This window comes from Plectropomus leopardus, chromosome 7, assembly GCF_026936395.1.
Source record: "Plectropomus leopardus strain MGB_pleo_1.0 chromosome 7, ASM2693639v1, whole genome shotgun sequence".
In the NCBI taxonomy this organism is placed as follows: domain Eukaryota; kingdom Metazoa; phylum Chordata; class Actinopteri; order Perciformes; family Serranidae; genus Plectropomus; species Plectropomus leopardus.
In genome coordinates, this window is record NC_142182.1 from 17,873,753 (window position 1) to 17,898,363 (window position 24,611).

At 39.3% G+C, this 24,611-nt stretch overlaps 1 protein-coding gene across 3 annotated transcripts in view; it reads right to left on the reverse strand.

Moving 5' to 3' along the window:
* The window catches only part of LOC121950741 (solute carrier family 66 member 2), a 60,719-nt gene that overhangs the window by 8,739 nt on the left and 27,369 nt on the right, over window positions 1-24,611 (reverse strand). For all 3 annotated transcript variants that reach the window (XM_042496841.2, XM_042496840.2, XM_042496839.2), the window contains exon 4: window positions 15,357-15,573. In XM_042496841.2, the coding sequence (XP_042352775.1) occupies window positions 15,357-15,573 (217 nt within the window). The remainder of the gene's footprint in view (window positions 1-15,356; window positions 15,574-24,611) is intronic.

Genomic DNA, 24,611 nt, shown 5'->3' on the forward strand with positions numbered 1-24,611 from the left:
TGTTAAATTTAGGTTAACTTTGAAAAATCTTTGAAAAGCTTTGAAAAATCAGTGCAGAACTTTATGGCACTGTTTTATGGCTGCACAAGAAAGTAGAGCCACTTTCCCCATTGGAAATAATGGCTTTTTTCTGTGTGATGTCCAATTCTTGCTTTTAGTGTGAAAGCCCTGTTTAAGCTTGATTTCTTGAAAGAGTGATAGTCCTGATGCTGGTTGATCTATTTTTCACTTTTGAACAAAACTCTTCCTGTAAAAGAAGTTCAGTGAATGTTTCCATTTCTATCAAAAGCCAAATAAATCTTACTAGCAGAAAACGTAGACACAGTGCACAAAGCTGGTTAGGTCTGCAAATCAGAGAATAATAGTGGAGAGAAAGACAAATAAAAAAAGAGAAATTTTGCATCTACAAATACTAGGGGAGATTTTGAATTCAGTGGAGGCATTTTTCTATAATAAATAACATACCTTTAATAAATAACAAAAAGTAAATTGTGAAATGTTAATTTTTTAAATGTTGCCTCATGCAGCAACATTATCTTATGTGACTTTAATATTTTCTGGTAATTTTCTGTTAGAATAAATCATAAAAGACTCAACTCATGATGCACCAAATACCTTTGATGTCTAACAGAGGGAGGTTGATGTGAGATCATTTCCCTAATAGACTGTTTTTGGTTTGTTGTAGATAGTTTGCATATGAGCACACTGGTCAGTAACTTTACTATTGCTTCTCATGTCCTAAATTCTCTACCAACTGACCTTTAACCCTTTGAAACCTGGGGAGATATCACTTTTCTACCTTAAGAAGCGTTTCACAAGCATTTAACCATTTGAACCCTGAGCAAATGGGTTTGAATTATTTTAAAAACATGGAAAAAAAAGGCAATCAGCAATTTGGCATGAAATGTGAAATGAAAAGTAAAAAGTGACAAGAAAATGACCTTCAAATGATCTTGTATAAAAAGGAGAGTCATTTTACAATTATCAAATAACTAGGGGAAAAAATATCAAGCAAATCAAGCTAATTTGCCCAGTTTTCAAAGGGTTAACTGCATTGTGCATGAGACTTGCAAAATGAATTTTGTTGCAGGCCTATTTGTAAAATGACAATAAATATCTAGTATTTTTCAGCCCAAAAAATGTGAGAATCCAATCATAAAATTAAATCAAAATGTATATGATAATCTAAATTTGATTATTTGATATCAATATGGTTTTTTTTTTTATGTTTCTCAAACTTAAAATGTATGTTTCTTCTCCCTGGACAAACAATTTGTGGACTGTGCAAACAAAATTGTTTTTTTCTCATCTTGGTAAGAGTGCTCTTGACCCAAAAACTCTTAAGAACAAAAATAGGACAAAATTGGTGCAACTCAGAAACTAAAAGGCACTTACAAAATACGATAAATTTGTGGATAGAAAGAAAAAAAGTCTTATTTTGTTTGCATATTGCATCCTGCATGAGGCCCATTCCTCGGCCCCTCTCTGCAGCACTCCAACCTTCATTTATTCTCCATCCTCCTCTCAGCTTCTGTCTTTCTCTGCTAACCTTTCTGCTTCTGACTAACCTTCCCTCCCCTCCTTCACCCTCCCTCACTCTCCCAAGTTCTCCGCTCCCCCTTTCGGCTAATTTCTTTGCTCAAGAGACGCAAACATCATTAACGAGGATGAGTCATTAACAATGTAATTAAGGAGGGCGGGTCATCTGTACAAAAGCAGTCTCTGCAGCAGTGCAGCAGAATGGAAACAAAATGCCCGTTTGAGGTCGTTCATCTCTGGCAGGAGCACACACATACAGTACACACACACACACACACACACACACACACACACACACACACACATTTCCCACATTTCACAGAGTCTGTTTGTGATGCTAGTCTCATGTAGCTCCATCTGACAGACATATCACTAATCGTGGGTCTTGTGGCTGAGTTGACGGGTGATGAAAGACCCACAGAACAAACAACTGAACTAAGTCTGGAGTGAGGCTTTGAGTGTCTTCTGGGAGAAGGAGTTATTATGCCATTGATTCACAATATTGACTGACTGACTACCTCACACCCACATACACACACACACACACACATACATCAAACAGCATATATGTGCCAGGTTGCTTTAACGTGTAAAAAAAGAAAAGAAAAAAGAAGAAATAAACTCATTTAAATGCAGAGAAAACTAAAATGCAAACGAAGAGATTGCTCTTTTGCTTCATGTTCTCAACAAAGCAAGCACACACACATGCACACAGTGACGCACACACATGCACTCATGGCAACTCAATGCTGCTCAGCCTGGACAAGTCTCTCATTGATTACTACTGACCTGACACCCTCATCTGAGCAAGTGGCAAGAGATGAGAGAGAGAAAAGGGTGAAACGGTGAACTGCAGACTTCAGGGATGGAAAGAAATAGAGGGGAGTGAGGAGATGGATGAGGGAGGATGGAAGTAAAAGGAAAATGATTAGCGATGGATGACAATGTAACTGGGCAGGAGGGACGATAAATCTAGAAGAGGGGTGAGGAACGAAACCACCCTGAGAGTTAGAGAGTGACAGGACAGGAGAGAGCTATGGAGGAAGCAAGGAGGGGGGGTCTGATTGCGTGGTGTGATGGCTGTGCCGTATGTGGGCCAGGCAGTAATTGCGCTGTGTATATGTGCTGTCAGGCCAGCTATTAGCTCCTCTAAGCGGCTGGAGTGGACAAGTGGTACACCACTACAGGAAACAGGGCTGAGTGACATTTAGAAAGAGAGACAGAGGCAGTAGAGAAAAGAGAGAGAAAGAATTAAAAGGACATGAGCGCGGTGTGTGCAATTTAGTGATTTCACGGCCCAAATATCTGCAAAGTTGCCTGATGCATCTTTAAATGTCACTTTGCAAAACAGCATGTTAAGGCATGTTTAGGCAAGTCTAAAACCATCATCCTGTTCCTTCACACCCTTACTTTTTGCCGATTTAGATAAAAGATGATTTTGGATTCTGTATTATCAACAATTATTGGATATGCAGTAAATCATGCTGTAGAACAGAGCTGGGTTGATTTACAGATCCGCTGGTCTGATGTACGGGCTTAAACCGGTTTGACTCATGAAAACTGGCTGAACCAACATTTGTCATTATGTCACATTCTGGCAATTTTAAAGAATCCTGAGTCACAGCACTGAATTCAACTCAAACCTCATTAGTAATGAACAATACAACAGTGTTATTATTATAATGTAATGTTTGTAAACTTACTAGTGGAGCAACTAGTGTCATATAGGTTGTATGTGATTTACTGCAGAGGGTTGGCAACATGAAAGAGATAAAATTTCAGCAGAGGTGGAGAGGGAAAAGCTGTGTTTGTTTACTTTTTTGAGAGCAGACATTGCAGAGTTAGTGCATTAAAAAGAATAAAAATGTACCATATGATAACATTTTCAATTCAAAGCCAATGAAAGAGCTGTTCATGCTGGCTGCAGGTGCTTTGGTGAGCTGAACTTTCTTCAAATGCTGTGTTAATATTTATATCTGATACTCCCTTTGAAAGCGCCACAGTGGACATGGAACAGCTGAAGAAGAGTCTGGAGGGTTTAATAGGAAGATCGAATCATTCATAGTGATGAAAGAGTTAGCTGATTAATAAGACAGAAAATAAATACTGGGCAATTCCAATCATCAAATATTTTTAGAGCAAAGCTTCCACATGACCAAACCAAGAGGTCACAGTTGTGCTGCTTTTGTCTAAAATGTTAGTTGTGCCCAGCAGCCTTGGAGATCATTGTCACTCAGTTGGTTGGTCGGTCCACAATAATTTACCCAACCTTTGTCAGCAACAGTATTTGCCCTTGGAGGCTGAAATATGGCATAAAAGTCAAGTGTGTGTGTGTGTGTGTGACGGTATGTATTCATTCATGTTGATGCCATTTGGCTACATGTGGTGTTGGGAGGATGGAGGATAGGAAGTGGGAGTGACCTAAAAACATTTGAAACTTACAAATCAATTCACAGACCTCCACAAGATTTTGTGAAGAAAAAAAAATTGGCAGCTGATAACTGTTCATGCAGACTGGCAAAGACGCAAAGACGCATAACTTGTAAACAGATTTACTTGTGACTGGATCACACACACACACATGCAGACACATGCACACACACACCATTTTGCAATGTTCCCTTTTGCAACCCATGAACTAGTTGTTATAGGTAGACATCAATGTACTAAAGACAAGTGTTGAGATTGTGTGTGTGTGTCTGTAAATGTGTGTGTGCGTGGTTGCTGCTTTTGCTATTTCAGAAACATCCATTTTGTAACTTTGAGTAACGAAAAAAATGTATCTTTTAAGATGTTGTTCAGGCATTTGTCATTTACAGACATAACACCTGATTAATTAAAAATACTAAATTAATCAATAGCTAGAGTAACAATAAGTTTCATACCTACACAATATGCAGTTTTGCAGGGGAGCATTGGTCACACCCATAGATCTTTTTTGTATTCAAGTTCCCAATGTTTCTAAAGTAACCCAATAGCTTAGTCTGGATTACAGGGATGCCTGTAAAATGGTGCACAAAACAACAAGCAGATTTCCTTTAAATTCATTGGTGTAGCCAAAAAAACACTTGAAACAACAGGGATTAGAAGGTTAACACGATCTTTGTTCTTGCAGCTGATTGATTTATTGCAACAGGTGAACTTCCATTACAACAGGTACTCAATTAGGTTTATTCATTCCTCACACCCAACACCACTAGATTTTTCTCCATTACTTCTCTCCCTCTTTTAACCTGCTTCTATATCTTCATCCTCAGCCCTCCTTCCCTTCTCTGCCTCTACTCCTGTCAACTACTGTCACATTATCTTCTTGTCCCAGCCTCCTCTGCTGCCTTTCACCTTGTTCCCTGCCCAAGGGACCACTGGATGGATGGATGGATGGATGGATACTAGAATGAAGGAAAAGGCCAACAGGCAAGAAAGATTGCTGAAAGCTTCTTGCAGGCAGAGAAGGCTGCTATCACGTTTCTGCACCCCTGCCGATAACTGGGTATGTAAATTTTATTCGTGTAGTTCAGAGAGCAAATGTGAAAGTAACTGTGCAGTAAGTTATATAACTATCATGCAACATAAACAAAAACAATGTGGAAAGTGAAACCACTGGGAAGAACCAATTTTTCATTCAAGGCTGAGACCCATCGGGTGCACTGGTTTGCTGCCCTAACACTAACACTTACTCTGTAATAACAGGGTTCGGGGTATGTAAATTTTTCTGCATTTTGCGATGATTTTCTCATGGCTTAGACCATAACTGTGATCAAAAGTATTTCACTGGACATATTTTTCCAGTACTTTTGTTGAGATAAGTAGGCAGCTGATCACAAATTAAACCGAGTGGAAGCTTAAGGCTTTAAATGGGGAATCACACTTTGTATGTGAGACTTTAAGAGTCTCCAGAGGGGGTTAGAAAATCCTCGCAATTGCTTGATAATACTAATACACAACTCTATGGAAAAAGACACACTGGAGCAGCATGAGATCATGTTTAAAGCTTCAAAGAGCTTCAATCACCTCTTCCATCTGATTCTCAGTGCGACTGAGTGCATTGGTATGATGTGTGTGTCCACTCCTGCATATACTTGTATACACATGTGTGCGCCCACACATCAGCGCGTGTGTGAGGTGATTTAGCAGTAGGGCTGTAGCTCCCCTCGAGGGGGGCAGATAGAGAGATGAAAATCAAAGGACCCAACGAGCGAGAAGCCGAGCTGCTCTTAACCCACTAACTATGAATTATGCATGTTGATCGATCGCACACAGGCAAACAACGAAGAGTTCCCAACCCGCCGGAAAGAGATGGATTCTACTTCACTAAATGAAGCAGAGGGGAGGTGAGGAATATGAGTATGAAACTGAGTTTGCTAAGGGATATTTTAGGTACTTTTTCGGAGAATGTAAACAAGTCAGAATAGATGAGTTGGCCTGCTGGTGATGGCCATTTCAGCATATTCCTGACATGTATCATTTTATTTAATCTGAGACAACATTTTTGTACTTTTGTTTTGATTTTAAATAAAGTTGTGAATGGTTATAGACTGAATCGCAATGTTTAATCAAAGTAACTTCTGAGCAGAAAACTGCCACGTCACATACAAAATCGGATGGCACTGAGCAAAATCTGCTGTCATTGATTAGTTTTAAGACACCTAAAAAAATCAGTATCAGTTTAAGTGTACACTATATTTAATATATTTTCACCGTTTTATCTTGCTGCAAGACAGCCTCTCACAGACAGGGATAGGGAAGTCCTGTTTTGCATCCCCCCTTCTGCCCTCATAAATACTGAATAGTAGATTTGGTTTATCAAAGACATTAGCAAAGCAATACAGCTCGTAAAATAAGCGCAACAGAAAAGTCACATGTTTCGGACCCCCGTATTTAACGCTGTATCTTTACATGTTACCTTGACAACTGAAAATGAGAACAGAAATAAACAAGTTTGCCGAATTCACATATTTCTGCACTTCAAAACAGTTGCCAGTTATCTACCCAGAAGTGACTACTGTTGTTAGCGGGACATCACAATGATTCAGTCTAGAGATCACAAAATAAAGCATATTCTGCACAGCTACACAACCTTATAAAAGCAATTTTAATAAGTTAATATAAACTTATGATACACTTCAATTCCTGGCTGGAACATTTTAAACTTCTCCTCAGTGATTAATGTAAGGCAAATACTATATCACAGACAACAGTGTTACTTATGGAAACTGTGCAGGTGATTCCGATAAACAAATTGCCAAAATGTTCCCATGATATGTAATCGATAAAATGTAATTTACATGAAGAATCACTGGTGAAGCAATTCCCATAAAAAGAGTGATAAAACATAAATATACAGATGGGATTTCTCTTATACTAATCAGCTAAAAAGAAAATGCTGTACAGACATATTTACATGCAGAGGAAGACCAAAAAGGTTTCATAAATTTATGACAGTCCCAATGTTTCTATTGATTTACATTTTTGAGATTCACTACCTGAATAGTTCAAGACAAGACAATGCTTCAAGACTACAGTACCCTTAGTTGTGCATGCTTCTTTTTATCTCCCTTAGGTAAAGGTATAGAAAAGTTTTCATCTGCATCTTAATCTTGATCTAAATTAAGTAATGTCATGGAATGCATGTGCCAGATCCATTAACGAAAATTCATTCTAGTGCCAGGGGTTCATGAGAAAATGTTCAAAAATACTGATTAATTCCTAGAAAAATATATCAGAAGTGCAACAATAAGATGGCACTGTGTTATTTTTTTCCTCTTGTGTTTTTTTGCTGCGAAGTCCCAAGGCGGCCCTGCCACGATACAAGAATAATACAAAGCATCTGAAGTGAATCTGATGTGCAGCCCTAAGATCAGGAGTTCTTGCATGTTATTTTTTCACTTGAATTCCCCTGATTCACCAGGAAATATATGTTAAGATTTTTTTTAACTTCAACATGAAGTTTCTCCTCCACCATTGTGATAGCTACAAGACCACAGAAGATAAGAGATAGATACAGATAGATAGATAAAAGACAGGACGAGTCTGAAAAAATATACTACTTTTCACTGTTACTGAAAGCAGCATTTTGCTGCTTTGTATGTTGGCTTACCCAGAAGACAATGGGCATGGCTGTTGCCAGTTTATATTGGGCTTTACATAGCCCTGCTTCAGTTTCGTCCTGAGGTGTATGTAGCCTTAACATTTAAGACAAGTTTAATGCTATATTGGAAAAGAATATGATCCTGTATCTGAAGGATTACTTGTAATAATGTGCTTCCAAAAGCACTCAACCTTGCATAGTGTCTTTCTTGTTGACTACAAAAACAGGAATAAAACATTCATAAATTAATTCACACAGTGCAAACCACAAGACTAGATGAAGCAAAAACACCTCAAAATGCCCTTCCACGTACTATAGAAACACAAGAAAATGTCAGCTCTCAAAATGTCTTGCCTTGTCTTGTCTTGCCTGAGGGCAGACAGGACACTAATTTAACAGTGAGAGCTACTGCACGGGCGAACACAATGGCTTAGATCGTATTAACTATACCCTAGCAAACACTATTATATGTGCTTTGCTTGCACACTCTACTATGCACGAAATACACATACACTCTCATGCCATGTGTACAGGGACATATCTCACACAGAGAGACACAAATACTGTTGAGTTAATCCCTGAATGTACACTGGTTACCTCTGTTACTGAGAGAGGAAAACATGTATTAATGTCAGTGATAGAGGTGGATGGGTTCATATCTATGAAAATGACATCACTTTTCTGATCAGTTTTCAGTTTTATGTTTTCAAAATAGAGCTGCAAGTAACAATTTTATTATTTTAGATGTATTAATTATATTTAATATTTTATTTTATAAATATTATCAAATTTTAGGGAGAAAATGAAATAAACTAAACAAAACAACTGCACAGAGATGCAGACAGAAGTGTCTATGATATGTGTTTCAAGGATATATCCAGGATGTCCACCTCACTCAACAGCAAATACAGGTTAAAACAATTAAGTTAGTAGCGAAAGCCGGACATACAGATTGCAGTGTAAAAGTGAACCATCACATCGCCTGACGAACAAGCCAAAAGAGGATGAAAGCAAAGGAAAACTTTGACGATAGTCAACAAGCTATGTTTAGCCGTGTGTGATCGCAGTGTGTGTATATGAGCAGCATTAGCATGTTACCATGCTTTTGCCGTGTAAGCTTGAGATTTTTCAGCAAGTTTCTTGTGGAGCAATATCACTAATGAGAGACCATGACTGTCCATTTGATAGTACGTAGATAGACATAGAGATTATTCCTTTGATCAGATCTCTCCAAAACACTGACCACATATACCATAAATGCAGCCACTGTCCTCACATTCACCTTTCAGATGTGCTCCCTTTTGGGAAACACAATTCTGGTTCACAGGTCAAAAAGTGCTATGAGGTCATTACAGTGTCTGCATGATATCCTCCGGGGCCAGATTGTAAAGGCACTGGCCTTTTGTCTGAAATAGCCTCAAGGTGATGCCCACCTCAAGAGAAATGTGAAACCACCATTAGGGCGCCATTCAAGTGACATGGTAATAGTACCACCATTAACGCTTGAAGGGTGTTACCCACAACTGAGAGCAAGAAACAAGCTGCTGGCTGTTGAGGTTTGAGGGAGCCGGACTGACAAAAAGAGAGGGGCTGAATATGCAGCACACACACAATAAAGCAACATGCGTTCATGAATATGTTCGTTTCTTTTCGCTGCATTCAAATGAATGCAGGTGGTCTGAATGCTTGTCAAATTTCTGACAATAAAAAGCAGTAAATTGAATAGAGAGACACGTCACAGAGGAACTGTCTAAAGAAAGAAACTGACAGAGATAAGTATCCAGTGAAAAGGAAAGCAGTACTGTATATGTCTGCATACTTTTCAGTCATGTGGACCGTCTGTGTCCCATTCACTGTCACTGAGTGACATTGTGAAGGTTGACAGCGTTGGTGCAGAGCTGGGAAAGGAGGCAAAATAGATAAAGTTTAATGAGAGGGAAGAGGAAAAACAGGCGGACTCCCCAGGCAGCCGAGTGGAGAGCGCTGAGCAATCACTCACGTACAAATACACATTGTTGTTTATATAAACAAATCGCAACTTTACCATTCAATTATAGCTTCCACCCAAGTAATGAGTGCTTTCAGATGCCAAACAGGGGGCAGGCAAACTCAAACGCTGTCAGATGAAAACCTGGCATCTCCATAAAGTCTGTGTTTAATGAACAACTACAAAGAGATTTATTTTTTGACTGGATGTCATACTCTGGATTTTTTAACCAATACGAGGTCATGGAAATAAGATAGTAAGTAAACTCACTCAATCACACAATTACAAATATTCACACCTGGAAACTGCCAAGGACAACCACAGTGTCATCTGATGGCTGCTGAGAAGCTCCAACGTAACAGGTGGGGTTTAGGGGGCACCTAAGTTGTAATAATGAGGGAGGGATGGTTGTCATGTTTCACTTTTTTGAGGAAAATACATGGTGGAGAGAAACGCAGCACACCACTGTTTTAATCCTTATTTACATGATGACTTTTGTAGCCATGTGTTACTGTGGTTACTAAATGACTTAGTATGATGATATAGTTACATGGATTGCTTAGGAGACTGTTTCCTTGACAGTTCCTATGATCAGCTAATAAAAATCGTATTGTGCTTTAGTTTCTGAATTCATGCTAAAATCATGTCTGATATCAAAGTCAACTATATTTTCAATTCTGAAATGCTGTTTCTCCCGGACCCCTGCTGTAAACATGCAAGTACACAAGAATAGAAAAAGTGTAAAAAGTAGGCGAGTACTATATAAAAAGTAATACAATTACAGTTAAACTTCAAGTACAGAGCAGCAACATCAAGTAAATTAAATTCAATGGGGGGTGAGCTATTTATTTCTGTTATGCAATGAATGATGGCAATGAGTGATTTTTTTGCAAATGGGATGAATAGTGCAAATATAATAAAAAGTTCATATTTAATAAATAATGCAATAGAGCTTGTGGATGTGTGTGTAATGTAAAAAAGAAGCATTTACTCTGAAGTGTTTCCAGGTCACGTTCACACCACAAACAAACACCAGAGTTTGTTCGGAGAGGAAAGAGACTGAGGGGGGTCTGATCCCAAATCATTCTGACTATACCCACCAGATCAGAAAACTTTCTATTCAAGCCATCTCTGCTACCCCTCTCCTCCAGTGGACAGTGAGTTCAACACCTGTCCTGTTTAACAAGCTAAGACAGCACCAACTGCAAATATCCAACACCAAGTCTTTAAATTCTTCACATAAACTCACACCGACACAGAAACAACTAGACTCTGTCATCAACCCCATTAACAGCCTTTAGGTAACATTACCCATGTGATGCCAACAGTTAGTCCTTTCACTGTGTGTGTCCAGCTGTGCGGACTAAAAGCATTCTCAAGTGCATAGCTCACACTCCCACCACAGCCACTACAACCCATACAGTAAGTGTTGTGGTGAAGTGATGCGTAGAGGATTTGATAAAGCTGGCATGTCAGCATGATGAGATGCCACCAAACATTCAAAATGATGGCTAAACAACATGTCTCTCTATTCACATTATTGGTATTAAGTGCTCTGTTGGGATCAGTATCAGTTAAAGGGCATTGGTATCATACTTCTTTAAGCAATACCCAGCCCTAATTGAGACCCACCATATTATACGCTGTTAGTCCGGTTGTTTTGTCTGCACCAAAGTTTGAATAGAAGATTTTATAACATCTAAACAAGTTGAAAAAAAGATAGTTATACACACATCCCATAGGTGCAAGGCTATCAAAAAACAACTTTCATGAAGGAAAAAAAGGTAACGCCTGCATACATACCAAATTTAATGTGCAAACCTGTAGGGTTTTTTTTGGAGCCACATTAAAAGCTTAGGTATGAAAGCACCCTAAAATACAGTAAAAACATGAGGCATGAAATAAGGGGGAATCTTGTCTCATTTCTGCAAACTAGAGTCCCCTGCATATTTCCATATCTATATCATAGACCTACTGCTGTTTTTTTCTATACCTCATGTCTCTCTCTCACTGTAGGACAGTAGCTTTTAATCACCACTCTATCCCTCCCTCTGCTTCCCTGGAGTCCTTGTTTCAAAGTGAATGTGTGCTCACACAAGTGCATGCATGCAAGGTGTCAACAGTGACCACTAGGCAGCATTAATTAATCTCAATCTCTCTCTCTCTCTCTCTCTCTCTCTCGTTCTCTCTCTCTGCCCTCTTTTCCATAACATGTATTTCTGTGAAGGTGATCATTTGAGGCGAGCTGGAAAAGGTGAGCAGTCCTTGATGAAAAGGATCCATACACTCACCATCACACCTTAATAGGACACAGGGGGAATCTGACTGTACAACAACAAGTAACTGCTTCACGTGGGATAGCATGAGAGGGAATTGCAGGCCACGCGCTGCATCATCATATCTGGGAAACAGTTTACTCAAGCTTAACTGAGCAAATGGGAGAATCCTTAAGCATAGTGATGAGGGTCAAGAGATGTGAAACTTGTCATGCACACAGGGACAGAAGTGCTGAATGAGCTGGTTCCAACGCTGCAGGAGTCATTCGTCCAAGGCCACAGAGATCGAGGAGTGAGGAAAAAAAATTCATGCTGGAATTATAGTATTTTCTGGGAATAGTCATTTAACATGGTAAAGCATATTCTAACAACCGTGTTGTTTTTGGAAGCTCATATTATATCATCACATTACTGGGTGTGAAAGGACTTGCTATAGATCTGAGCTGAGTTAACTGGTATTCCCAACTTATTCATCAGTCATGTCAGAGGCTTAATGTAGTGTTATTGCGTATTTAATCTTTGGCATAATGTTCCTTCTGAGCTAAATGGGTGCTCACAGGAAGTGCAAGCCCAGATGTACACCCTGAGGACACTTTATGTGAAATGGGGCATATTACTGAGGAAGAAGATCTTGCCTATTCATACAGTAAATCACCTAGACTGCTGCATTTTTAAATACACTACTGCATTACTTGAAGACTTCAAAACTAAAGTACATTCAGAGCTTATTGCTTTTGTTTATGGACGTATGTGTGATATGTGGCAATATATGAGTAGGTTCTCCTCTGCATGTGTTTCAGTGTAAAAGCTATTTGGACACTAGTGAGTGTCAGTTAATCCACAGAAAACAACAAGGAGGTCTTAAAGGAGACTTGTGGATATATAGCAAACACTGCAGTATGGGAAAAATACATTAGATGACACCTGTCACTAGTCTCTGGTGAAAGGAGTGGTTTATCTCTCCAGGGAAAAACACATGCACCATCTTCATGACTTAAAGCCATTTTCACCTCCTCTTATACTCTTTTCCCAAGTGTATACTGACTCTATAGTTTATCCTTTGGGGAATCAACAAAAACAAGGAATGTACACAGCAAACTAAGGCAGAACAATAATGGGTACAAAAAATGACGGAAGGATTAAGAGGGTGAAAAAGGAGAAAAGGATAAGTTACCTGCAAAAGACAAACTGTACACTTGAATCATTATCAAGCCTCAATGGATACCACTGTTACTGTCACAGTCTGAGCACCTAATCTGAGGTGTCAATCACAGCAGCAGGTGTTCCTCAAAATCCAGCCTGTATGTGTAAACAATGTTATGCTTTACTTTTGATTCAAAAAATAAAAACATGAAAGCTGATATGAGTGGTTACTAATTGCACTGCTAAGAGATCTTTACAGTCATGTCATGTTCAGGATGAATTGCAATAATTTGTCTGAAATGTTGGCTTATAACCAAATTCCTGCAAAACATTCTATCATTCCCTCAGCTGCAGCTCTTCTTTGTGCAATTGTTAGCATGCTAACACACTAAGTAGAATTAACGACATGCTAACTCAAATTAACATGGTAAACATTACATGTTCTAAACATCAACATATTATGCAGTCGCCATGCAAGTGAGATGCTGTGAACACTTGTTATTGTATAACCATGTTTTCACTGCCTTGCTCTCAAACCTGCGGCAAACTGCAAAATACGTACTTGAAGTTTCACCCACATCTTCTAATACCAACCAACTAAACTGCTGTTTTCAGCTAATTAAAATGCTTGCTTGTGCTTTAGCTGTAGATGTGCAATTCTCAACAGAGATTAAAAGGAAGTGAGAGGGCTTAATCCATAGCTACTTCCATCATCAGCTCCAGAAAAATCTGTGTTAAATCCTTTTTTTACTATTTTATTTGACAAGGGCAATCCTTATTACTAAGCCCTGAATGCTTTTTCTACGTACAGCCTCACAGAGCTGCTAGAATGACTGTAGATTTTTAGTCTTGTTCAGGAAACAATGCTGAACATTTCTAACTTCCAGCTTTTACATTGTGAGGATTTGCTGCTGCTATTTGGGGATTTATGGTAAACTGAATATCTGGGTTTTGGACTGTTGGTTGAAGCTCTTCAACCAACTTAAGAAAATTGTGACTGGAATATGTCAAGATTTTCTGACATTTATAGAACAAAAATTACAAATAATTACTTCGATACATATTTGGCAATTTTGCATTTGTGTTTCAAATAATTTTGAGTTAAAGATATGGAAAACAAAACCACTTTCAACCTTTGGGAGAGCTGCTAATTCCATTTGACGTCACTGCAAAATCCTAATTTTAGGACCATCAACATATTCCCCTGATGTGCATGTTAACTTGTGTCTGTCTGACTTCTATAATTCCTGAATATCTACTAAAAACAAATGACAGGGGCTGTGTTCTGATGTGAAAATGTAAATATATTTTGCTTTGTCTCTACAGGCTCTTTTCAGGGATGAGTGACCAACAAAGCATGCCACCAGACACACACACACACACACACACACACACACACACACACACACACACACACACACACACACACACACACACACACACACACACACACACACACACACACACACACACACACACACAGAGTATGCATGATTTTTGCACTGATGACAGACAAGAGACATAATGAGGAAATAATGATCATAATTAGTATGAGGTTTTGTGCCATTAGGGGTGTAATTGATCTTACAGTCCTCTACCTGGGAGGCTAATCAGGGTACATACTAACCTTTGCACAGACTGCCATAATTGTAACAATAATAACATTTAAAATGCAACCTCAGCCTTTTGTCCCCCACCCCCCTTTCATCCTCACCACCTCTTTTCATTCAAGGTGACCTCAAATTTAACATGGGTAGAGTGTAAACCTCAGGAATTGTTCAAATGCGCCATGTAATAATACTATCAAGAACATTTCTGGTAGGGAATATATGGATTCTTTTGACTGATTATAGAAGGCAGGTTATACTACAGTATCATCATCACCTTTTCTGTTTTTTTTGTACTTAGTTTTCTGTCATTGATGCCGTTTAAACACCAGGCCTGAAAGGAGGGACTCTTTGCAACTTTCTTTTTCAAGGTTAATCAGAGTGTCACTGTTCATCACTAGTAATTCACAATATTCTTGTCGATGAAACAGATAATTGTTAGGTAGATGTTTATGACTCAGCCTTTTGATTTATCCATTACTGATTAGTTGTTTTTTGTGTTTTTTAATTTGGCCTCTAATGATTATAAATGACCTTATTAGCATATTTTATGTGAGAATATAAATTACTTGCACTCGCTTGACATTAAGGTTAATGAAAATACTTTCCATGTGCACTCCTTAAGTTCTGTGACATTGTGCCACTGCATGCCAGTGTGAGTATGGTGAAGTATGTTCTTGTTGCAAAATTTTGCTTGATCTGAGAGAGTGCTGTACCTCATGCCTTTGGTAGATCGGTTTTGAAAGTTTTGCAGCAGCTGCGGGACGCCCAGCATGGCCTCAAACATCACAGCCAGGGAGCCTAGCGTCTCCACAAACACGGCGGAGTCCAGCAGCAGCAGGGTGATGACCGCACACAGCACGGTGAAGCCAAAACAGAAGAGCAGGTAGTCCTCAAACGCACTCCACTTCCAGAAGTAACGAAAATCCAAGTCTGGAGAGAAGAGAGAACAAAGCAGACACAGAGAAACAAGTAAACTTAAACTCAATACTTGTCATCAGTATTAGTTAGCAGCTGGTAATAACTGAATAGATGTGACAGGTAGAGCAGAGAGGAAACAGGAAGGAAAGTGAAGATTGGGGAAAGTGTGGGAGGATTAAGAAAAAAAGAAAGTGGACAGAAGAGCCTGGAGACACGATCCAATTCAGATACAGACTTAGAGCGAGGCATTGTGTGAGTGTGTTTGTGTGTGTTCACGCGTGTTAGTGTAAGTAATGCTGAAAGGTGAAAAGGTGCTGCCAGTACATGCAGATGGAAACAAAAGACCAAGAATGACAGGACGAGATTGAATGCAGCGGGGGCGAAATAGCGGGAGAAAGACGGCAGGAGAAACGGGCAGGAATAAGAGCATTCCATTAAAGGATGCATAGAAATTATGCCAAGACAGCACTCCTAAATCAATACTATGCACATGCATAAGTAAGTGGAACAAAGATAAATGAGATACTCGAAAGCGTTTACATTTCTATTTCTTTGGAATAACCTGGCCTTTGATGAGGCCAGACTTTACATTTAGAAAGTTTATTACCTTTGGTTTAAAGCTGTCTTCCCACTGACACAACTCTATTTGTTATATGTGGCTTTTACAATTCACTGACAAATACAATGTTGTCCTCTACAACAGCCACTCAACCTGAGTGGAAAAGGAGCATGATTTTAGAAAATGAATTGAAGAAATTTAAATAGTCCCAGCTTGTTCCTCAACCTAAAACAATGTCTTTCCTATTAGCTTCAGAGGGACTGAGTTGGAGACTGGTTCGGGAGCTGCCAAGAAAAACTCATGAGGAGAAACATGAGGCCCACTACATCTACATTCTCGTCACCATCAGCCATCTCCTCAATGGACCATAATGTGAGATGATCGACAATCTCTCATTGCATATGTATGACCATAGAGCTGTAAAAAAAACCCAGCTGACATCAGCGAAGGGGGATTGATGGCTAAATAAGAGCACATTAGTTAGCATGGGGACTCAAGTGTAACGCTGCATACTGCGCAGCACCTGACTTCAGCATGTGCAGCTGTTACATCTCACACTGACTGAACAGGCTGCACCTATCTGTGAAAAATGTGCGTATATTTCAATGTGAGAGAGCATGTCCTTGAATTTCTACATAGGTGAGGGAAAAACATTGATTGCAAAGACTGATGAGAAAATCTTATCGAATGTGGTTGTTTTAGGGCTGCGAAACATTGATTTCATTGGTGATTAAAACTATTGAATATTTTTCTTTTGATTAACAGTTTGATCAATGTTAGAAAACGGGGCAACCCTGTTACAGTGAAAAGGTAAAACCAGGGAATGCTTGGCACTTTTCATGACAAATTACTTAAATGATTGATCAAATTTGTTGTTTAATAATCTTTCGTTGATCATCAATTCAAGAAAATAATGTTCTAGCACCAGTTTGGTTTAGGGCTGCAATGGTATGAGATTTAGCAGTACAGTTAAGGACTCAAAAAATATCATCGTCTCATGGTATTTATTATATTTGTTGTAATTATCATCATCTGGTACAAGGACACTTAAAGACCTGAAAACAAAAGGGATTTTTTTTGCTTTTTTTTTAAACTATAGCTTTATTATTACTAAAACTTAAAACCATTTTTCAAAATGTAAGTGTGTGTAAGAAGCCTGACAGTCAGTGGAGAAGGAAAGGAGATGCATGCATGAGGGTGAGATCCTCCCTATATAGCATTTTTTGCAATACCATAGAAAAGCAAATGTATACGGTTTAATAACCGCCGGTTTCATTCTACAATTAACGGTTTCACTGTTAACAGCTACAACTCTAGTTTGCTCAGGACTTGCATTAGTCTTAGGAAGTGTACTGTACATCAGTGATCATACTATTTAATTGAATATAATTAACATGACTCAATTAGGAATGCACTATAATATCGGCACATCATCTATATCGGCAGATATTGGCTTTAAAATCATGACTATCATGCTGATTTCTGCTGATATAACAAACCATTTTTTTTAATTGACAAAGTGAACATGTACAAAACATCAACCCTTAGTTGAAGTATTTTTCTTATTTTCAACAATTAATAAATATTACATACATTGAAAAGCATTGTGTTTTATGTCTCCATCTGCTGGTGGGCCATAACGATCAGAGTATGAATAATATATTGTTAATTCGGTGTCTTCAATGCATTATAACACATTATGATCACTGTGACCTTCACATTTGACCACTGAAATCTAATCAGGTCATCCTTGAGTGAAAGTGATCGTTTGTGTCAAATTTGAAAGAAAAAAAAAAACCTGAAGGTTTTCTTTAGATATTGCGTTCACAAGAATAAAACAGACAAGGTCAAGGGTTAGGGGTTGACCTTTCGCTTATGACTACCAAAATCTAATCAGCTCATCATTGAATCCAAGTGATTGTTTGTATTAAAATCTAACAAGTTCCCTTGAGGCGTTGAAATATAGCATTCAAAAGAATGACAGACATGCGTCCGCAACCCACAAACAAGGCCCTGGCCTTGGCTATTGCTTAAGTGGATACATTAATATCAGTAACGATTATCTGTTATAGTTATCACACAGTTATAGTAAAATTACAAGAAGTCCTGATTTGCCATCAGGTAGGTTGTAAAAATCTACTTTTGTGGCGACTCAAACTGCAATGGTCTGCCAATGAATGACACAGGGAAACTATATATACTGGCACCCAGTATATATTCCTGCCTATGTATTCATTCTAGAGGAGCATTTCCAATTTGAAGTAGTTCTTTGCCTGAACAGGGCTTTATCCATTATATCATCTCTCATGCTGTACATAGATGGTCACACAAAGTATTCAGTATGCAGGCACTCAAGCAGGTATACACACATACACAACCAGCACCAGGCTGGGACATTTCCCATTCCACTCCAGTGAGCTGCATCTTGATTCTGCATCCTGGGACAGACAAAGTGAGACATCTTGCAGCAAGTGCAGTGTGGCGTCTTTGTGGCAAACAGCGAATGTGATTAATGGCTTTATTACCGAGAGCCACAAAAGACTCCAACAGCTAACAACACACTCGAGGTGGGAGAGCGCTACCACACAACATATGCAGATTTCTCAGCTCTCTTACATATATACTACTTGACATATATCGACTCACAGGGCATGACATATGACTGTCCACGCAAACCAAGACACTGACAGAAGCCAAAGAGCTGGAGAAAGAGATTCTGGCACATTTCAGCTCTTATTCACAAGTCTCTCTGCACTCTTGGCACCCCTAAACTTCAACACCACATCAAACCTGAGTTATTACAGACACTAGCAGCTGGTAGAGGGAGACTGGAGAGGCAGAGGCTGCCCTTTATCTGCAACATAAATGTCCTTTCATTTCCTTTTTGAACGAGGCCAAGGTGGTGAAGTATAAACATGCTGACAGCAGCAACAATGAGACAAGTGGTATATTGAAAACTACTGTCAACTTTTCACCGTAAAAAGCTTCCCGCTTAGCCACTCACATTTTTCTTTTTCTTTATTTTTAATTCATCTTCCCACTTCCTCTCTACTGCTAATCGGCCGCACACGCATACACAAAAAGGCTCTTCTCTTGTCCTCCTACCGAGCAATCTAATCTATTTACATACAGAGAGCAACATACCCACTTTCCCTCCTCTTATCCCCGCTCCCTCTCTCTCTCTGTCCCATTTCATCTCCCACTTACACAGCCTTGTATGTTTACCTGCATAATCAAATTGCCTGGAAGAGTATAATGAAAAAAGAGAGCTATGCATCATTTATAGAGTCATCTGTTTTATTTGGGCTCCTATATCATGCATCATCGCCAGTGTCTCTCCCAGACCAGCTTCCTTCCTTCCTCTCACTGTTTTAATTACCTCTTTCCCCCACCTCGCTGAATAAAAAAGTTTTCACTTCACACACACAAACACACACACCTCCACTGTGGCTGCTGTCCCGTCACCCGAGGACAGGACAGGTGGCCTGCCCTTTTCCAAACAGCATCCTCCTGTCTGGTGTGTGTTGAGACCAGGGCTGCACTACAAAGACCCCAGAGACTCTGGAGTGTCAGGAGGAGGCGAGGCGCTCTTTCTTCACAAGGACTCTTTGTTTACACAAAGCCCATTCAAGATCAAACAATTCAATTACTAAAATGGGCAAGGAAGCAGCTGCGAGGATGTCAGTACCTTTGTATGAAGTTACTCGGAGAGGATGTGAAGTTGCTCGCGCGGGATAAGTCAATCAATTTATGTACGTGTGTGTCTGTTCAGGTGTGTGTCTGCAGTTGTGACAGCCTCAGCAAGTCTATCTGGGGTGTAGCGTTATCAAGTCTTTGTTTCAGCACTGTTAGAGCTTAAGAGCACTCTCACATGAGCTGCACAGGGGAGGAAGAGGATGATTAGAGATTGAAGAAGGGATGGAGGGTAAGTGAGTCAGAAGAGGGAATGTAGTTTCGAGTCAGTCAAGTAAATGCGTGGAGGCTAAACTCGCAGTATTTCCCATCAGGCCCGAGCAGAGAAAGCGCAGTATGGAGCTGAGAATAGAGAGACAGAGACGAGGATAGATGCTGACAGCTAGAGAGCGCCGAGATATGCTGACTCAGCGCTGTCAGTCTGCGAGCAGAACGACTCAGCTCTGTGGAGTCAATGTATTTTAAGATGTGTGAAAGTTGTTGTTTGACATTTCTTGTACGCTGTCTGTTGGGTGCTCGGCTCACTGGTCTAATCTGCAGATAAGTGTGGATTCTTGTAGCGCATGCAGGATCTAATGGCATTTTCCGAATATTCTAATGGGGAAAAAAAACATTTTTTTTTTTTAGATTGTCCACAGATCAGGTTGAGAACACAAGGGACTAGTGTTGTTACAATACTGGAATTGTTAACTTCTTTAGCTTGAAAAACATTGATATTTTCAATACCCTGCAGAAAATCAATATTGAGGGCATATACACTAATTTTTTAAAAAAAAAAAGTAGGACTGAACTAACTGTGAATGAGAATGATGTTGGCTGTTAAAGAAGAATATTCAGAGATTTGGGTATTTTTTCCATATAAAGTTTTACAGTTTGAAAAGGGCTCAGCCAGACTTTCAGTGTGACAGTGGCAATCATATAATATAGTAAACAAGCCAAGGGCGCTAATAACAGATCGCAAATGCACAACAGCATTTTTTGCTGACAATTGATATCAAACAAAAGCCAGAGACTATACCATGCTAGTTGCTGTAAGCTGTAAATTCACCACTTCTAAGCAGAGGACAGAAGATAATGTTATTTCAGAGCCTTACAATGCAAAGTGTCATGTCCTGTATGCCGCTGCAACAGACGCAAAAGCCTCTACCAAAAAGTAGCATAACAATCAAGAGTACTCAATCTACAGTAAAGTCTGGGGATCATAACATCCCCAGACTTTACACTGCACATAAGACTGACAAGCAAAAAAAAAAACAAAAACAAAAAACTTGACTTGAAGCTATCTCAGTCAACTCTGAGTCTCTAACTGATGGTTCAGATCTCTGACTTTCACTTTTTGTTAGAAGCAGAGGGCAGAAGAACGACTGTAAGAAAATTAACAGTAAGAAAATGAGAGCACTGGTGTATAGATACTGCAAAAATGGACTGAAACTGTATTGGCATATATTAATACACTGATATTTTTTTTAGAATACTGGGTCTAGTCATGGTGCTGGAATTTCTATCTTAAATACAAAAACTTGAAAAATTATTTTTATTGGATACCAATTGTAATACCACAGGGAAAACTTTACATCGGGGCATACGATTTAAACTTTCTATTTTAAATACGTGATCAATATATAAATAAATTACAAGTTTCCTACTCTTAGTTGGTAGGAGAGATCAGCAGAATGACCGTAGAAAACACTAATGAAAACACTATTCTTCTTCCGATCAGGATTGTTACATTTTAAAAATGCAATAAAGTGCAATTAAAAAACAAAACAAAATCATTCTGCATAAGCCTAAATGCAACCAGAGCGTATTAGATCTTAGAGCTCACATTATCTATGAACTGAGCCTGCTGTCTGCCTTTGCTTTTTCAGCTCATCAACACAGCTCTGCAGACTATATTGACAGCACAGGCCAGCGCAACAGAAAAATCCTCGAATACCATCTTGACAAGCTTTAATATAAGCACCACAGGCGCTCTGCAATCATTTGGACAGACACAGAGTCACTGAACCATTCTGAACCATCGCTCGGTGACAGACTGAAAACCAAAGAAAGGGGGGGCTTGTTTCTGCAGCTGAAAACACAGATCACCAGCAGAACAGGTCTGAGTGAAGACAGGAAAGGGTCCACTGGTCTCTGTGTCTCCCTCTCTCTTTGTAAGCTCCCTGAATAATACAAAAGCTTCTGAAATAATGTCCACTCAATGTGGGAAAGTAGCGCACACACGAACAAACTGCCTTCAGTGTTTACTAATCCCACACTGGGTCAAAAAGGATAAAAATATCGAAAAATTATCAAAACACAAAATTTTAGCAATTATTTATGAAATTCAGCCGGGCATAGCACAATCAACACACTAAACCAGTCAACACAAACTGAATTGAAACAATGATGACAAGGACCATCTCATTACAATTCCAGACAAGCCACTTCATTCTTTTGCATCAACCACATCATCCGTTTCATTTCACTCTCCCTCCCTCCTGCTAAATTGTTAAGATGCATCCCAGTGGAGAGGAATTTTTAGAAGGGATGCTGCACAATGTCAGACTGAGACAACGCCGGCACTGTGTGGAGAGCGGACGACTCAAGACCAACCAAGCATTACAGGGGATATTTGTGGCAACAAGGACTATGGTTTCTACCACTTCAGTTCACATCTGTCTGGCTGTAAACTTTCCAGTCGTGTCACTGACTGTGCTCAGTCACTGTACATCTTCAGTCACACAAAAAACAGAACAAAAAAAAAGACAATGTGGTTAAGGTCATTTTAACTGCACGCTTTGCTGTTCAGGGTGATCTTTTTTTGCGCATTTTGCTGAAAATTAAAATTTCTAATCTCATGTTGAAGAACCACACACTATGCACAAAAATGCCTCAATACACACATAATTATGCATGCATGCACACACTCATGGGAATCACAAAGTCCAGTGCAATTACTGTTACTGTAAGAGTCGCAATAGCTTCTGTGTGTATGTGTGCCACAGGGGAATGGTGCATATTGCAATAGGCTGCACACCACATTATGCATTTGAGTTTTTATTTGTTTCTGTTGCATTATCTTTTCAGCTTACATATTTAATCCAGTGTTGGATTTGTTGCTTCACTACCCAGTTTGCCGTAAGCACATCCTCTATCATTATCTAATGTGTGCTGTAAATTAACCAAAAAAGTGTAGTTGTAAAAGAGGGCCACCTTGTTTCTTTATTTCTTGACTGCACTGCAGTGGTTGCTCTAAGATGTGTTTGGTCACATCCATCAAAACAAAAAAGATGAGGTGCATCCTCTAATGCATATCTATTCACAGGGATGACTGGCACATTCATTTGCATAGTATTATGTGTATTACTGAGGTTGTTCATGCAGAAACATCCAAGTAATACATTCACAAGTCCAGTCAGTACAGTTCTGTGAGCACTTTAAAAGATGTGTCCTGCTGGTAACTACAAAGAATATGCTGTAGTGTGGTTGAAAATAACTGGATAGTTATGAGGTCATCTCCTTGTTAAGAGAGAGAGAAAGAGAGAGAAATATACCTCCTTCTACCATAATGACATTAAGGGAATTAAAGGTCTTATTGCCAAAACTGTATCAATGTACAGCTGCTATAGATTTTTACTCATATGATTAGGCTATATTTTTTGTCTTATTAGTTCCACTTATTTTATCTCGTTTACATTGGTTACTACATGTTTTGGCAGCCAATTTTAAGAAAAAAAAACAATGGCGAAAGGAGAAAGATGACAAAACTATGCTTTGAGAGAGAGAGAGAAAAAAGCTTTTTCATCATGGTCTGGTTGGCTTGCAGCAAATAATAATAATCTTTCGCCAAGAACACTTTTTCCTCTGAGTTTCTGCCACAGTAGCACTTCTGAAAGAGGGCAGCTTTGACCTTGCTAGTGAACCATGACTGTGTTTTTCCACAACTGATTGCATCCTCACTGAGTATATGTGTGTGTTCTTCCTAGCCCTTTGACCCAGACCGAGTTTAACTAATGAGCTCTATTGGCGTTAATGACCCACAACAATATTTCTGTGGACGCTCGACCTCTGCTATGTACTAATGGATTCTACGTCCATACATCTTTCATAAAAGAATAACTCTGAGCTCCCAAAAGGCTTAATAACTGAGTCAGAATATGCACTTACTTCACTGACAGGGCCTCAACAACCTTGCACACATGACAGGAGCCACATCTTTGTGATACTCCTGTTCTCTATGAACAGATAGAGACAGACAGAAAGGTCTATTCAAACATTTTTTTAAGCATGTGTGGTGAAGACATTCAGCTTCAACAACAGGAAGATTGATGGCCCGCTCCTGTGCTTGTTTGTGTGTATCCTGACAGAATACCATACATCTATCAGTAGACTGTTTCAGCTTTAGGTCCATTGGCAGTTCTGGCATGTGTCTAACCAACACATCCACCGCCACCATCCACTCTACCTATTAACATTCATTCTCGCTCTAGCGCCTCTGTATATTTCCGTCCCTGAAAGTCAATGGCAGGTGCCTGCAGCTCTGAGATAAACGAGGGAGTCAGTGAGCCACTCTTCCCCCTAGAAGACTTCCATCCAGTCAGGTTTGAGGCCCAATTTTTTGCCATGACCTTACCGCCTGTATGTATGCGTGTATGCGGTTGCTTAAGTGTCCTTCCACGGGCTTGTATAAGGCTGAGCAATAATACAAAATGATTGTTTACTGGATTTGAGAGGAATCACACCACGACTATATGATCATTTCACAATATTCTATTGTTATTCACTTAATTCCAGTTCAAAAATTGACTAAATGTAG